An 18106-nucleotide genomic window follows, 5' to 3' on the forward strand; every position below is an offset into this window, starting at 1 on the left:
TACCGCTTTACCTTACACGACGACGTAAGTGTAAGAGTTTATATATCAGGAAAAACGGGAGGTTATAAATTAAAAACGACATCTAATGCTTTAATCTCTTGTATTTTTCAATAGTCAATCTATATAAGAATATTAGCTCCCACACCGATTGCGGTGACGGTGGCCGGTTTCATTGAAACCAGGCCAGCTACGCAGGAGTAATTTTATAGTGCCCAAGTGTGTGCGCAGTGCACAAGAGCACTCTCTATTCTTTTACTCTCCTAACCCAGTGGGATGGAAGACCGACACGACCGGCGAGAGATCAGGCGCAGGATGGATCATCTTACTTATCAGACAATCAGGTGATCAGCCTGCATTGTCCTAACCAAACTTGGAAATAACATGTTTCCAACGCGAGAATAGAACCCATGACCTTCGAGTCAAGAGCCGCGCTCTATATCACTAGACCACGGAGGTGTCAATCTATAGTTACAGGGCCATCTAACATAGTGTGCTTGTAAGTATTTATTACAACAAACTCAAAAATAAATATAAAACAAACTACAAATAAGTGAGTACTATCAAAATATTTTAATAGTTGCATAAACTAAATCTTACAAAGTAAAAGCAATAAGCGGGCACATTCAAACCCGCGCCAGCACAGATTGTATATTAACTGCACGTTTAACGATTCCAGCTCCTGCACCGATACCGCCAGGTAACGCATACAATGTCGTTTGATGTTCCTCTATCTTACACTTCCATCTTATCATAATCCCATTTTATGCTCCCCATAATTTGCTCGTGTTATAAGTCATTATTACGTATTGTTTCGGTGTAGGAAGCACGCCCCTAACATGAGAAAACTGCGATAATAAAATACAACTTTAATAACTATTGCAATAATACGTTTAAACGATTTAAAAACACTCAAGAGATCAATTTAAAGCCAATACGAAACTAATGTAAAGCTATCTGGCGTCGTGTGAAGTGCAGAATAGTTTCTAACTTCGCCCGATATCATTTAATTACCCTGTATCGAAAACACTAGCGGAAGAGAACCGACAGGGGACTGTAATTGTTCGTGTAGCCAATACGTAGGATAGTATTAGCTACACAATTACGTATCTATTTAGCTAACTGCTACGTTAGAAAAGGGTTTCCTAAGAGTACAAGTCAATAATCATAAAAGTAATATAAAAAGTGTGTCGAGTGTGGGACAATAAAGTTGTATTGCTAAGGGAGAGAGAAATATCGATCGACAAGCGGACTGCAACTGAAACAACAATTGTATCACGACACGAACTTCAATAATACTTTCCCGGGGACCCGAAGTACTCAAAAGAAAACATGAGGAATTGAATGGAGAAGCTTTGTTCGACAGTTCGGAGCGGACAATGGCGGCGGGGGAATGCAAATCTCGACTTCCAATAAGATCTATCCCGTTACTATCAAAGGACTTAATCGAACAAAACCGATGTTAAAAACTGCAGACTACACGACACTGCTTTCGTTCGTTTCGGCGAGGGACCGTTTCGACGGAGGCGGGGGACTGCTGCTATTAATTATTAAGTGCAATAAATTATGAAACTCCCTAGATGTTAAACTGCAGTTGTGATTGTCTCTCTGTTGTATTGTGAACGCTACAGAAGTTCGGCTACAGCGGAGACAATGGAACTTCGTCCCGTTTGATGCTAAAGTGGTTCCGAACGACCGAGTATAAAATACACGGAAAAAAGTGGGACTCTTCGAAAAGGTACACTTTTGCAAATTCCGGGTAACGTTACTGCCGGGGAAGGCGAACAAAGTCAGGAGGAGTTTTAAAATAAAGTCGAAAGCTTATAAGTCTAATGCACTAGTACCTCTCGCAGACGGGAAACAGTTTTTATGTCACGAAATAGAAAAGTTTGTGCAGTTTCTGAAGTGAAGTTCCTCCTAACTACATTTCGGTGCAGTCGTCGCCAAAAGTCACGGCTAATGGGGCCGGCGGTGACTTTCGAGGTCACATTAGCGTACCTGCACGTTTTTGCATAATAATGGCCTTAATGCTACTTTTGGCTTCCAGTAAATATATAATTTGGCTGCGCTCCATAAAATCTGAGATGTTTTTCCGCAGATCCTCAGCTTCTTTTTCTAAAAGGCAGCATCTCGTATTCCTCGGAAACAAGGTCAATTTAGCAGACGACACGTGACATATAATCTTTAACCTAAAAACTAAACCTGGATTAAGTTAAAGTTGATATTTTTAAACCTGAAACTGAGACACTCCCAAGAGAAATGAGAAGAAATTTTCTGAAATTCAAATGCACACCTAATATTATTATGTACGCTGTAAACAAAGTATCTATTGTTGGCGAATTTGTTCCGACTTCAGTGATCCCCCACAATAAAACGCGACACATCACACAGTTCGTGTACACGGGGCGGTAGCGGAGCGTTGGGGCGGCGGGGCGGGGGCGGGGGCGGGCGCTTGTGATCGGTTAAAAAGTGATTACACGCACCATTCGCTTTAACGACAGCAGACGATCATAAACAGCGCACACATGAGACTACAGCGACGGAACCGATACGATCAAGGACCATCCCATTACAAACACGACAAGTTAGGAAATTATTTGAATAAAGAATACAATCAATTTACTTTATAGACTGATATCGATAAATGGTCCGGATGTACTAAATTTAAAATCTGGATGGCCATTGTGACCTTATTTGCAAATTTTGAAAATTCTTTTTGCAAATTTAAGAAGCCTCCATAAGACACGACTCACGAGTCACGAGCGACCGCTTGTTGTGTCGGAGAGTTTATTCCTAGTACTACTTCATATCTTTACGGGAAATGTTTCGTAATCGCCGGCCCTTTTACTAAATAATACAAAACTTTCAACGAGATTCAAGCAGGAGCAAAATACTAAGATGGTGTAGAGTTGTTAGACTGACAGTATTCTAGAGAGTAAACGTCGGTATCACGTCTCGCCGTGTCTGGGCCTCCCTCGTCTGTGGCGTGATGAATATTCATGGCATAAACAAACGGAGGATGTAAGCCGAGGATTATCGCGGCCCTCCCGCACGCCCGCACTCCACTGTCGAGAGCACAGGCGCTTAATGTTCATTGAATTTTATAATATTTAAGTAATTATTAATACGTAGGTCACACTGAAAGTTTTGTGTAACTTAAAAAAACGACGTGTTCTAACCAAAATATTATGTTTATTGCTTTTCAAAATACTCTCCTTTACATTCTAAACATTTTTTTATGCGATCGAACCATTTTTTAAAACAGGAGGACCACAGATCTGAAGGCATGTTTTCTACGTGCTGATTGAACGCTATCACTGCCTCTTCGGAGTTGGTAAAAGTGAAACCTCTCATTAAATCTTTAATTTTGGGAAAAATACAGAAATCACAGGGTGCTAGGTCGGGGCTATGTGCAGGATGGGTGACGAGTTGTGATTTTTCGGAACCTAAAAATGACTTTGTTTTGTTGGCCGTGTGTGAAGAGGCGTTGTCGTGATGTAGGAGAATGCGGCTTTTTGGTCGTCTTTCGCGAATCTTTTCTAATATCCTGGGTAAACAAATGGTAGAATACCACTCGGCATTAACACTCTTTTGATCTCCAAGTGGAATTGTACAGATGGGATCCGTAGGTCAGAAAAAAAACGCGATCATTTTCTTACCAACGTTTCTCGCCTGCCTTTGTTGGCTTGTTCTCATTTTCAAACACCCACTCACAAGATTTCTGTTCTTTTTCTGGTTCAAAACAACAAATCCACGTTTCGTCTCCTGTGACAATGTCATAAACAGCATTAGAATGTCCGTGGGCGTGCTTCAGTAGCATCTGTGAGCACCATTCCACGCGAGCCCGCTTCTGCTCCGCTGTCAGTTCATGAGGGGTCCAACGACAATAAAGTCTCCGAACTCACAATTCTTCGTGTAATTTTTTTTTAATTTGGCTCATACCAATCCCCAATAGTCCTCAAATTGTCTCATAGGTAATCTGCGGGTTTTCTTCAATTAGCCGCTTAACAGTAGCCACATTAATTTCGTTGACGGCAGTTGAAGGCCGTCCTTCACGAAATTCGTCATGTAAAGAAACTCGACCTCTCTCAAATTCAGTATACAATCTCCTCACGGTGCTCAAACAAGGTACTTTCTTCCCAAAAGCATTTTGATGACGAGCAGCACAGTCTTGCGGAGAGAGATCTTTTAAAATCATAAAAAATCATCGCTCTAAAATCTTTTCGACTTAATTCCAATTTCGTTGCATACGTAGAACTTTGATGCGTGATAAAAAACAATTGACAAATGATTTCCCGCCAATCTTATTTTATGTTGCTAGGAAGGTTGCAAGGTTTAAAAAAATATAACATTCAAAACTCCAATAGTTCCGATTAGCTAGAAGTGCAAAACTTTTAGTGTGCCCCATGTAACATCGTAAGTAAGTGCTGAGTGTATAGGAAAACATTAGGGTTGCAACTTCCAGCTCTACACCTAAGTCTCGAATCTCGATTCACCAATGCGTAAGTCGACCCAGATTTTTTTAAATGAAATAAGGGGGCAAACGAGCAAACGGGTCACCTGATGGAAAACAACTTCCGTCGCTCATGGACACTCGCAGCATCAGAAGAGCTGCAGGTGCATTGCCGGCCTTTTAATAGAGAATAGGGTAATAGGGGAGGGTAGGGAAGGGAATAGGGAATTGGGCCTGCGGTAAACTCATTCACTCGGCGAAACACAGCACAAGCGCTGTTTCACACCGGTTTTCTGTGAGAACGTGGTATTTCTCCGGTCGAGCCGGCCCATTCCTGCCGAAGCATGGCTCTCCCACGTCAGATTCGACAACATTCAATAAAACAGCGCGCCGTGTTTAGTGTATTTAAACGCACGATATTTTACGGTACAGAATAATAATTCAAAGCTGAATTTCAATTAGGAATCCATCGCTGTCATACGTCTTCAGTACAAGACCATGTTCTGAGACTATCTCAACGGGGTAGGCGAAAGTAGATTATATACAAAAAACCTACTACGAAAACAGGATTTCCAGAACATTACTTAGCACAATCCATTAGAGGAATGCGTCATGTTCTGATTCTAGTCCCGTATTGCAGAAGTTAGCATAATTATAATTTCCGTTGTTAAAATTGGACTTTGTATTCATGGGCCGGTTATGAAGGACAGTCACGTTCAATTTAGCCACCGAAATACTAAATAAAAGCTAGACACTAACGGCGGGCAACGTGCGCTAAGTATTTTAAAGTGTCGGACCGGGTACTCGGCACGGACGACCGGGACACGATATTACTCGACCTTATTGCGAGGACAGGAAGGTTCAAAAGGTTTAGAAGTGACGGACTGTACCAGCGGCCATTTTTCATGGGCGGGCAGCATCGAATACAAATTGTGGGCGAACATTGCGCCATTTTACATGATAATGGCGCGCCGCGGCTCCGCTCGGAAATCGCTAACTTTCCGACCTCACTTTCGGGACTTTCGGGATATTTATACAGGAGCCGTTCACTTATTCGGATTTACAACAAAAATAAATAGACATAAATAAAAAACAAAATCCTTTATTTTAATGATAACATTAAAACAAAATAATGTTTTAAAACGCTACACAAGTTTCCCGGCCGATAACAACAGATCTGCGACTCCAGTCGGATACAAACTCCGATCATAAACTAAAGTAATTTCTGCTAAGTGTTTTATTTGCCGTCAGGTTAGCGGAGAAATATCGCCACGTAGTTTTATTGGTCTCCTCGGAGTTGTTCGACGATGTTCGGGAATGTTCGGCGCCTTACATCTGACTTACAAATCGCATACATAAGTTTGTTTTCCGAAATAAGGGACGAACAAAGATCAAAGTTTGGAAAACGTCTAAACTGATTTAGACATCTCGAGATAAAACTTGCGACTTTGACTTTGAAAGGCCATGGAAAACCCCTGCATAAACATTTTAGTAGCAAAACAGTATTTTAACCGACTTCGAAAAGTTTCGTTCGTTTGTATGTTCGTCTGAAAACTTTTTAATTCCACTGTGAAACAAAAGTCAATCACTAAAAGGGTTGAAAAATGAAATCCGTTTTGCCCAACTGAACTGTAGATTTCGCCCAACAGCGCTATTTCAAAATACACTTTGTAACGTGTAATACTTTGTAAATTGGACGGATTCCAAAAATCTTTGGGCGCTATCTCCAATAGATGTACGGCCATTGTTCATATTCAACCGGAGGGGAAGTCGGGAACACAACTTAAACGACGCATTAAAATACAACACTTCGATAGACTGCTGATTTTGTACGTGCTAGTTATCACTTTATTTAATGGGAAATACTTCCAAAGGCAAAACAGTGCAAGTTCATTTAAATTCCATTACGCAAGATGCGCTAATAACTCGAAGGGGTTACAGGAGGAGCACTCGATCTGACGAAATCATAGGAGGCACTCACGAGAATGGCGAGTAATTAGAAAGCACTAATATACAAGCATGTCCCCCGACGTTTACGCGCAACCCCAAAACAACGCGGATGAAGTGAGAACGCGCCATTATGCTGAGTGGCGGGACCGCCAACACTTCGCGACGCATTCATCACACCGCGGGATAAAAATTTAAAAGGAGATTACCCCCGCAGATGCAGCCGCCCCTATCCCCGCGGCGGAGAGTCGACATTCGCAGGAACGGTCGTCTTTGGTTTAGAAATTGAACGCCGATGGAAGGGGTGATAATCGCCGCCTCGTTACGTTTTAATGTGTCTAACACTTTGGGGTTGGGGATCCGGAGTTGGGTGAATTAGAGGATGCGTCGTCATTATTATTGCGTGTCATTGTCGAGGCATCGGGTACGAGCATGTGAGATGGCTCTTGTGAGTGCCTGATATATGGGACTTTAAACAATTTCAGGGAAGGTAAAGATGAAAACAATAATTATATCCGTCATAAAACCGGACGTCGGCTACAGAAGTCGGTAACGACTAGATACGGCACGACTCGCGAGCCGCCCGCGATGACCCGCCCGCCGCGCCGGCTCCGGGCTCCGCCGTGCCCCGCACGAGGCCCCAGGCTACGCGAGGAGCAATTAGGCGGAGAAAAGCGTATGGGTACATCACAATGCACTTGTTTTTTGCATTTTTGCAATACAATAGAGAAAAAAAGGAGAAATATTTTTTAATAAAAATGCGGTCGGATCGTGTTTGAAAGGGAAGCGACCGACAATTGCGAGCGATATGCTTTTCTATTTTTACACAAACGCAGCTGCCATCATCATCGTCTAACTCGGGCCGGCGGGGTTTCCGCTGACTGTGCAGGAATATAATACACTTCGTACACTCCAAATTCATCGGAGGGAAAGATAGGAGCTGAGGTTGCGCTCCTATCTCCGATCTTTGCGCTAAAATATGAGAAGTTGATGTCGTTTAAATCCTGCAGATGATGCAGGCCCCGGAGGGTAGTCGTAAAATTGACGGCCGCCCTCCGCCACCGTATAACGTGCACATCAACGACACTATGTAGATCTCCGGATTTCATATTCAGATTAGTGCACAGCGCGGATGTTATGCTGAAATTGGGTTCCGCTAAACTTTTGTTTTTCATTTTTTGTGTAAAGTGTCCTCGTACCGAAACTGGCTTCGAATAAACACGCTGTGCCGGTTTTATATTTAGGTGTGAATGGCTCGGTTCGGTTTGCAGAAAATTACTTTTACCCGTTGTAGCTGGAGATGACGCTTTTAGTATTATTTAGGTCCTGCACACATATACCCTCGATGTACCCGCTGATTTAGACTCATTCGTGGGAACACAACGCGAAATGTCCAGCCGCCATATCGTGTCAGCCAGAAACAGTGCTCCAACGAGATCTATAGTAAATCTCAGGCCTAGCTGTTTGTCAAACGCACGATGGCGCACAGTGGCGCACGATGATGCACGGCAGCGCTCGTGTAGCGACACACAGTTTATTAGTTTTAGCTCCGAGCCGGAGCCATAAATCTAAGACACTCGGTCGGCCGCTGAAATAGGTGACCCAATTTTCAAAAAATTGGCGAACACCAATCGGGACATTTTTGCGAGGCGTCATTAGTGTTGCTGTACTATCGCGTAATGTGTTTCGCACTTTCGGCTCGGAATCATCAGCGGCTTCTAAATGCTAAGTTTGTTCTCTATTATCGAATCCACAATGATGGCTTCTTTGTAGACTTTATCTAGATTTAATTTTAGCACCGTCTATAATAGGCTTCTATATAAACATATAAACGGCTCAGTCTAGTACCTAAATATAATGTCATCTAGTTTAAATAAAATGGATATTTATAATGCAAAGTAGACTGCGCAGGTCCTAATACATTTTATAGCAGTAAGCAGGCTGTGGAAATAGCAAAAGTGTGTCAACTGGAAAAACACGCCGGCACCGGCACCGGCCCGCCGCCGCTGAACTTATTAATTTGTACAACTCGCCGTAACTCGGTGACGCTAACAACCTGATAACCCATCAATCCCCAAGCGGCACCCGGCTGCCCCATATTGAAATTCTACTGTGTCTGCCATTCCCACGATCGAGGTACTAAATGAACTTATCATTAACATAATATTATAACAGATGGGACCGATTTCACCAAAGAAAATTAAATGTTGCAAATATCCTCTTAATAGACTAAACGCGGACCGCCGAATGTTTGTTGCTCATGCAGATACGTAAAATTTGCTTCCATGGTTCATGTCATTTTATCATATAACGATTTCCTAAGACAGTCCCTGTAAGCATATTATATTCTATTTTTTACGAATTCATAAGTCATTTCGAAAACTTCGATCTTGAGACTGGCTATAGACAGACCGCAAGTTGCCGTCGGGACTCGGGACCGACTACTCTACGGTCGCGTTGAAATTTGCACCGACCGCTGAAGAACTCTGCTCGAGCGGTCCGTGAATTGCGGATATGAATTTAGTATGAAAACTGCAGATCGCTGTGCGGCGACCGCATCTTGCAGTCGGTTTCGACTACAAGATGCGGTCCGTCTATGGCCGGCCTCAGGGTCACATGAAAATGGACGTCATAATATCTAGTACTGACCGTTCTGTTGCCGAGGTTGCGCACGCGGCAGCTGAGGTAGGCGGACTTGCCGACGAGCGCCGTGACGTTCCGCGGGGTGGCAGCGTCGAAGGACGGCGCCAGACGCGCGCCCGCGCTGCCTGCGCCGCCCGGTAGCGCGTTCACCGAGCCCGCGCCGCCGGCCACATCGCATGCACCTGGAATGAGTGTACAGGGCTCAAAATTGTGGGAAAATGTGATATTATAGTAGGGGTTGGTACTACTAATATATCTTCTGTGGTAGGGGACAGCTTATACCCACAATGTAAAAGGAATGAAGTGAAAGGAATAAACATTACGTGAGATACAATAGAGTAGACACGGCGCTCCTGCGAGTAGAATGTCTAGATTGCCTAGTGGATTTCCTAATTTCGTATTATGCTACTAGAGTGGACGAACAGATCATTTGTGAATCTAAAAATAATCAAAAACAAGTGAGTACCTTAATATTGTATTGTTCGTAAATGAAGCACGGCAAAGTCATGTTCGTAAGTTACACGATTAAAACTCACGATAGAAACCCGAGTCGTGCAGATGATGTAGAAACTGGGAGTTCGTCGGAGCTTATGAGTTATGAATTTCAGCAAATTAATAAGCTCCGGTGGAGCTCCTCCTGCGCCGGTTAAAAATACACAAGCGTCGAAACCTCAATACAAACAAGGCCGTAATATATTCCGAGTCCTCCGCCGGAGACGGGCTGAATACGAGGATTTCGGTCGGGACTCGAGAGCGACACAATGAAGGTATTGTCTCAAATGTTTCATTAAAACTTGTTAAGCGAAGATTTTCACTTTGAAATGAGATTAAGCGATAGTTACGATGTCTCCGGGGATCGGCATTATTATCTTAAACAAATTAATTTCTTGGAGCCTACCGATTAGCATACCGTTTAAAGTCGAGTTTCAAGTTTAGAGAATATTATCGTCACGCATTACAATGAACGTTTTATTGTCTCTCATCTCTATTTGCATAATTATTATATTATTTATGTTAAAGTATAAGCAATAATGAATTACTTTATTTAACAGGTTAAATAAGTAATTAATTACTGCCTATACAATTCAATAATTTATATTGCACATACCGTTGTCTAATGCTTAGTACTCACATACGCTTCTGCTCGATAGTTTTACTCCAAATCGAGCAAAAATTACCGTGTGGACCGCATAGCTCACAGCTCGAAGGCTCGCATCGAACCGGCTCGATGAAATTAAGTAAATAAATCTAATTTCCTTCGAACTTACTCGACGCGAGCCGAGTCGAGCTTTACTCAAGCCATACTCAAGCGTGAAAGTTTTGCGGTTCACACAATAATTTTTATTCGATTTGGAGTAAAACTATCGAATAATGCTGAATGTGTGGACGAAAGCCCGAACCGTGGCTTTTACTCTACGTGATTAATCGATCGAATAAAACCGTATGTGAGTACTTATCATAAATCATACGCTGACTATCTTGATTCTTGTATAACAAACATATTGTCATATAAGGCATAGTGGCACACCTATTTTGAAAAATTTGTTCAAGAAAGTGAAGTGAATGTGAACTCGAGTACAACGCGGATATTGCACTTGTCTAAAACACGTAACACTACAATTTGTTGAGAAGATAATGGCAGAGCCGGCGCGGGTGCCGCGCTGGTAATATTCGTAATGGAGTATTCCAGGTTATGATGTGGAGGTAATAGAATTAACTATCGAACAGCGCTTTAAGGAGCTCTTGCGGACACTCCAGTCTTCGCGTAATTGTAAGCCGCGTTAGCGCCGAGCTGGCTCTTTACACCGCGCGATAAATCGTGTCGCTTATTCAAACATATTACCGATACGTAAATATTACGGATGTGTACACGTGGAGGCTATCGTTATATCAAAGTTGTGTCCGTAATAGTATTTCAAGGGATAAGTCAATAATACAAGATAAGGAAAAGGATTCCGGAAGGATCTAATCTGTATCGTAAGTAGTACTTCATTACAAGATGTATCTTGTTAAATCCCTGACTCTGTTTTGATAGTAAGTCTCTTAAAATAGTAGACATATGAGAAACAAATGAAACCGCTAGCAACAAAATATATTATAAAATTAACCAAACGATATCTCGAAGAGAAGTCGTATCGGACGCTCCGCTACATTCCTGCTCTAGTACACATTAAGTTCGTAGCAATTTATGAAAATGTTGGCACAGGGAAGAAGCGGTCTTGAGCGGTTAGTTCGGAAGTAAACTACACGTAATTCTCCTCAACACATTGCCCACGTCATTATGCGGGAACATGCTCCCGTTTACTTCCTCATAACGTAGACGGGAGCATGTTCTATAGTAAGGATATCGTATTATACCTATATAAATCAGAATTACTTTTAGATACGTACTATCAAAAACCCCTTAAAAGTTTTGATTGCCCTTCTATTGTTGAGGTTACTTAAACGAAGTCGATAAAATTAGGATCGTTCGTAAGTTTTAAGATTTCATACTTGTATATTCATGAGCGTTCAACCTGGAGGTAACGACGAGTAAACTTCAGCGCCGGCCGAATTATCTTCTTAAAATGAATTGTAAAACGTTCCACTCTCACTCGACCTCGTTAGTATATAAAAACCTTCCTCAAGCTCGTAAGCGACCCCGACAATATTAATTATAAGATTTACTCAGCAGCTCGTAGACATTCACGGGAGCGCCTCGCCGCGATCTAAAAGGTTTAATGTTCCTGATTTACTTTTACCTTCAAAGGGTCTAATGGTCTTTCAATAAAATCTTAAATAGTTGACCGCGCAGATCGTAGATTAGATTCTCAGACGACCCGTTTCATCTCGTTCAGAAGGAATGCTAAGAGGTAAATTAAGTACTTTTGACTATAATAATAATTAACAAATTAATATCTTTATCAAAGGAAATATAAACTCAGGTGTCATCAGAGAAATGTAAGTGGATACTACCTTGAAAATAAGAGGAATATAAAATCACACGATGGCACATAAAAGCGCCGAAATCCGAACACAAAATCATACTCGCAATAATATTTATTATTTCTGCGATAAAACTATGGAGGGTCTCGTAAAGTGCGGCGGTGATAGATATTTTATGACAGATGTTTAACGTCGACGACGACATAAAAGGCAAATCGCTGCTAATTAAAGCGACTAATTTCCCGATCAATCTTGGCGGCCCCCAAAAAATATCTCCTATCGCTGACCGACGTTTGATAGATGTCTCCTTAATTGGCCCGAACGTCCGATTCTGAATTCGAACGAATACGCTCTTTGTTACAGCGGTAATACGACCCAAAGTTAATCAGCGCGACGCCGCAGCTAACGACGATGCCGCTGCACGGGCAATTCGAGGGATAGTGGTACTTTTGTATATGAATTAAGGGTCGAGATGGATGTCCGGGGGATTTGCGGCGGCGCAGATTGAGGACGCGGACGAGGAAATAAGAGTGATAAAGCGAGCGAGGAGTGACGTCCTGAAGGTTAGGTCACCCGAAAAAACGATTAGACGCCCCGCAAATACCACAATAAATCGTGGCGAAGAAATTGCTACGTAATAAGGGCGGACGAGGTCAACGACGGACACACTTAGTCGAACACGCTGCGAACGATAAATAAAGAAAATGTATCCAATGTTATATCTGCATATTATTATGTCTACTTTAAGTAATGTTTATCATACTGACAAAAGAGAAAAAAGACGAAAGAAGGTGCTGATGAGAACACGGATTATGACATCAAAAGCTCCGGAACTACAGGTCGCAACAGGCGACAGACTGACAAGACCGGGCGAATTTTTAATTCCGTCAGAGAATTGGGCCAGTGAAGTGGCCGGCTCGATTCTGTTTAAAGCCGCACGGGGATTGATTTAGTGCACGTCGCGTCTCCAAGACAAATACCCCGGCTCCGGGCTCCGGCCGAGCGAGCTCGAGTACATCCGGCAAATACACATGCAGCTTCACTCGATACTCCGCCTCCTATATCACTTGTAATAAGTTTGTTGCTCGGTTCCAAACTCCTTCTATAAACTGAAACTTACAATGTTGCCATCTGAACTCTTTCGATAGATTGAAAAACCTCAAACTTCGATGGAATGGAATTTCCAAACGAAATTACATATTTTATTTCAATCTGAAATGCAATTTTTTACAATATTAACCACAGACTGTAATATAATCGTAAATTGAAATCGGGCGACCGCAGGAGAACGTTACAAATATCGGCAGATCGAATTACGATCTTTTGTTACAGTCGGATAATTGTATCGACGAGGGCGGTTCATTTGTACGATACGTTTTAAACGCGGTTTATCCGTTTCCAATAAAGCTATAATTAGATTAAGCGACTTCGATTCCGTTTAGTTTTGATACAAATTAATCCCATTCTTTATCGTACATTTATTTATTGTTTCGGGTCTGCAAATTAGAATTCTTTATCTGTAACTAGCTGTCCCGGTGAACTTCGTGTCACTTTAAAACCTTCCCTGGACTTCTACAAATATTTTAAGACTAAAATTAGCCCAATCCGTTCATCCATTTTCGAGTTTTAGCATTACAAACACAGTTGAAAATCCATTTTATATATATAGATATTCGATTCCCTTCACTTTTTAATTTTTAGAAATAGCGAGAAATAGCTGCAGCGCATTCAAACTTAAAAATCTGGGGAGCTCCGTAAAAAGAATTGTGAAACATACTGTAGTAATGTTAAAAATTACACATTCCAAGGAACAGTAAATCATGTGGACTAACAGCGAGCAGTAAAGCTGTCACTGGGCACACTTCCCCGCGCCGATAGTCCGGCGTCGGCGGTGTGAGTGCGGCGCGTCTGTGTGCGGGAAGGATTAACACGGTACATCACGCACACGCAGATATGGAAACTATGTGTTATATTAGTGGCAATTGTGGGTGTCAGCGATGAGATATGGTGTATGTTGATATAAGCACTCCCCACTAATCAAATACCCAGCAGATTTATTAGTTCCACCCCAATAAAACTGAGAATATATTATTTACACGCGCTTTTTTCCTTCCGTTTAAGCGTTTGGATGAATATAATAATATTATGTTAGTTTTAAGAATTCGTCCTATTAATTGATACTAGAGATCACCCAATGGTCGAAATTCGACCTTAGTTTCAACGACCTTAGGACTACTACCTATATTTTGTAAAAAAAATACTGACTTTATCATAATATTTTTTTCAACTCTTGTCGCTAGGACTCAGCTGATCTCAGACTGTCCCCGTAAGCATTGTCTAATAGTATCTAAGATTCAATAAAAAAAACTATAATCCATTTTCAATTTGTCACCTTCTTGTCAACAGACATCAAACATAAATAAAAGAGTATAATTCGTATGTACTTATACGTTTGTCACTCAGAAATCTGTCAGCTTCTTCAGTGTGCGTATTGTAGTGTGTGTAATGTTTTTTTTTGTTAAAAAATGTATGATAAAAGCATAATTTCAAAATAATATTAGCTCGATGCACTCCTTCACCACATAAGCTATAACTGTGCAAAATTCATTTACCTACGTTTCCGCATTTTTCGTCAAAAGGGATACAAAGTTTTTCGCTTGTGTATTAATATATAGATTTAGTATCTCGAGTTCTATATCAAACGAAATGAACATAATGAGATTGTCGAGCGAGTACAATACTTTTTATTGTTCTTTGTGTTTCGTCTGCTGGAGTTTCGTTTAAGTTTCGTCGGAGGGTAAACATTAATCCTTTCATTCGAACTCGTTCCCGGCGATCACAGAGCCGCCCGCCGGTTCGATCCGACTTTTCGTTAACCTTCAGGTTTATCAGTCGTCCGCTCGCAGTAAACTTTAATCGAATGCCGCAGACAAAACCGGCGAAGTTTCTCTATCTGCATTGTTTCGCTGCACGGAGACTCCATTCCGGCAATATCGCTCAAAAATGTTTCATAACAATGTGCTCCGTATCGCGACTGGATTCTTTTGTCGGAGAGAAAGTTTACATAGAGTTCAAACGAAGCAGCGCATCCGAATTGAATGCTTGCTTTTAGCTCGAGTGAGCGGCAGCGAGCGCGGCGGGCCGGCGGGCGGCGATATCGGCCGCGCTCTGTGTGCAATATCTAGCGCAGACCGCGCACGGGAATTGGGCTGAAATACCGCGCCTGTGACACCTGCTTTATTAAGTAAAGTCTCCGATGTTTCGTATTCACCGCATTCACCAAATTCAGGGCGGTTCTATTTTAAAATTATATTCAAATGTTACAAAATAGTACAAAGTACTCGACCATTCACACTCGGCATAGACGACCTGACAACTTTTGCATAACATATGAAAATCAAAAACTATCAAAGCCGAAACGTAAATTAGAGTCCGGGACGAAACTGCTAACGATACGGGGAACCTCACATGTGAGCCCCGAACTTGTACATCGTTAGCACAAACGAAATGTATTCCATAAACGTTTCAGATGAAGCTTAGCGAAATTTTCACACACGGAGCTCTTAATAGGATTAAAATCAAAAGTTTTGATGAGCACGAGCCCCAGGCCCCCAGCCCCCCGTGGCCCCCGCGGAGCCCCCGGCGCGTCGTTTATATTCCACCGGCACATTTTTACAAAAGGGTTTCGATAATTGATTAAATCGTTTTTGATGCGTGCACATGAATTTTAACGTTTAAATTGGATAAAGAGAATTCCATCACTGATCGAATCGAGTCGAAATTTTGAGCACCTTTGTACCTTTCCTTGCTTTATTTAAAGTCGGGCTTCATATTGGGCTCGTTTGCCGCTCGAAATGTTACAATTAGTTTGTTATCGGATAAAATATCAAAGAGATAATATGAAGTCGGAAACAATACGTCGGGCAGTATTTTATAATAATGAGAAAAACAAACGACGACCGCCGGACAAAGAGCGCCCCGACTGGACTAACACGAAAAAGTATTAAAAAACCGTTAACCTAAAAATTCTTTTCCAAACACAAGCAAAATAATCACCTGAACGGAGCTCGGGGATGGCAAAAAACAACAAATCGAACCGCAGTAAAGTAACACTAACCGCCGCGGAATAGGGTTCAAATTGCGATGTACGTTTCCGCTCACAAAGTTAAAAACTGCAAGATCAACAAAAATGTAATGGCAGCACGGTTTGTTTGTTTTTTCGGTGGTTTTTGCGATATTAAGTTACGTGGCAATTCCTGAAACTAAAGTAACCGTTGCTCATTATTTGGGTAGCGGGGAGGTCATGCAGCTCCTCGACTCGATTGCGGACTCAAAGGAGAATAATATTATACGAAATTAATGTAATTATTTCCTGGATTCTCGACTGCAAGAAACGGCTGGAATGTCACAAAGGGGTTTCGGCGACATTTCGTGCGCCAGGGTCGCGCCACAAAATGGCCCCTCATGGAGCTAACGGCGAAATTAAAGCCGGGTGACGTGTCCGGAGTTTGCGGACTATTTACCTCCCAAATTAGATGCACGGACGTGTCATTACAGCGAACTGTCCGCCCGCCCAACGCCGCCCAACGCCGCCCGACGCTGGCGCATTTTAAAGCAGTGCACTTCCATTACACCGTACAGCAGCGCCGACGATAACATCACAAATTCTATTACAACTCAAGTGTTTACGTCTTGTGTGTATTTTCGCCGGCATAGATTGTGATGATCCCAAATGCAAATTTATGACAGATAATAATAATATTATGATCATATAGGATTATTTGCATCGCGTCTTGCTAGGGCAGGATATAACAACCTAATCGACAAGGTTGCAGAGATCTTACGACTATCACTAGAGATGAGTTCAATCGATTCTACCAGATTCCGAGTCGACGACGAGAATATCCCAACTTTTTATCGGAATGGAACATCGATGACAGATTTAAATCAGGATCCGAACGCATTTTTAAATTTAGCCGTGGCCCCCATCCATCATTGTCGGCGGGGCACGGGGGCCGGCGGGGCACGGGGGGTGCGTCTGCACGCGTCATTATGTCTATTAACATCTCCCGGGCCTGTTTAATTACTTGAGAACTAATCGGAGGGTCAGCTTTTTCGTTTTTTCGGTTCATAACGAGTGTGGAGCGTGTGCAGCTGATAGGTGTAATCCGACGTGAAATTTCAAGATTATTTTTAATCAAACGAATAGGAGGCAATCAATATCGTATAAAAGCGATGATTTGTTCAGAAGCAGAATCCTATTAACATGAATTATTACTTTGCACAAGAGAATAATAAATATAAATATTCTTAAGCACTTTAACAATCACTCGCTCTAAATTCTAAACAGACATAAATAATCTCGTACGTTTTAGAGTAATAAACGTGTGAGTTCAGTTTAGGTTCAGTCGAGATGAGCTCACGACTCACGAGGTGTAAATGACCGACATACAATTAATCATACGTGGCACTTGAGACTCCGACGCCACGAAACACGCGTCTTGACGGCGATGGCAGAGAAAACTAATATACTTATAGATAATAATTTGCGTGGATGCAAATATGAAAGAAGTTCTTCCCGCAATGATAATGCGTCAATGGTTATAAAATATTATAATATAGAGAATAAAGAGTTAAAAATTATAATATAGAGATCCACACGACACCGAGAAACTCTATACTTTTATTTCCAAGACACTACATGCTACTAGTGGTATTTTATTCTATGATGTGGGTATTATAACTTTTGTACCAGTTTTAATACTGAAAAGTAACTCGCAAACTATTAACTATATAATATATTTTATGATAATAATTATTAAGACTATTTGTTCGTACTCACTACTGATCGTGCGTCAGTCGCCGCTCGGCCGCGCACTCCAGGGCCTCGTCAAGAGATCTCGCGGTATACACCGATGGCAGTTTGTTTACATCTCGTCTAGACTGTCATAATGAGCGTAATCGATAGCGCCCCAATTAAATATTTAACACCATTAAAATGTCTCAGGAGAGACCGAAGTATTTACTCAGAAGTAAACGAGTTAAAATTTCAAGTCAAATCGAGAGTGAAATAAGCTTCGAGATGACTTAAAAGGTTTTTAAAATTAAATATGAATGCACAAAGTTTCAATAAAATTTAAT

The 18106-nt window shown here is 41.7% G+C and overlaps 1 protein-coding gene across 1 annotated transcript in view; it reads right to left on the reverse strand.

Annotated features, from left to right (window-relative positions):
* The window catches only part of LOC121730654 (zwei Ig domain protein zig-8-like), a 272454-nt gene that overhangs the window by 216699 nt on the left and 37649 nt on the right, over positions 1–18106 (reverse strand). The window contains exon 2 of the mRNA XM_042119796.1: positions 9047–9222. Coding sequence (XP_041975730.1) covers positions 9047–9222 — 176 coding nt within the window. The remainder of the gene's footprint in view (positions 1–9046; positions 9223–18106) is intronic.

Source organism: Aricia agestis, chromosome 9, assembly GCF_905147365.1.
Source record: "Aricia agestis chromosome 9, ilAriAges1.1, whole genome shotgun sequence".
Taxonomy (NCBI): Eukaryota; Metazoa; Arthropoda; class Insecta; order Lepidoptera; family Lycaenidae; genus Aricia; species Aricia agestis.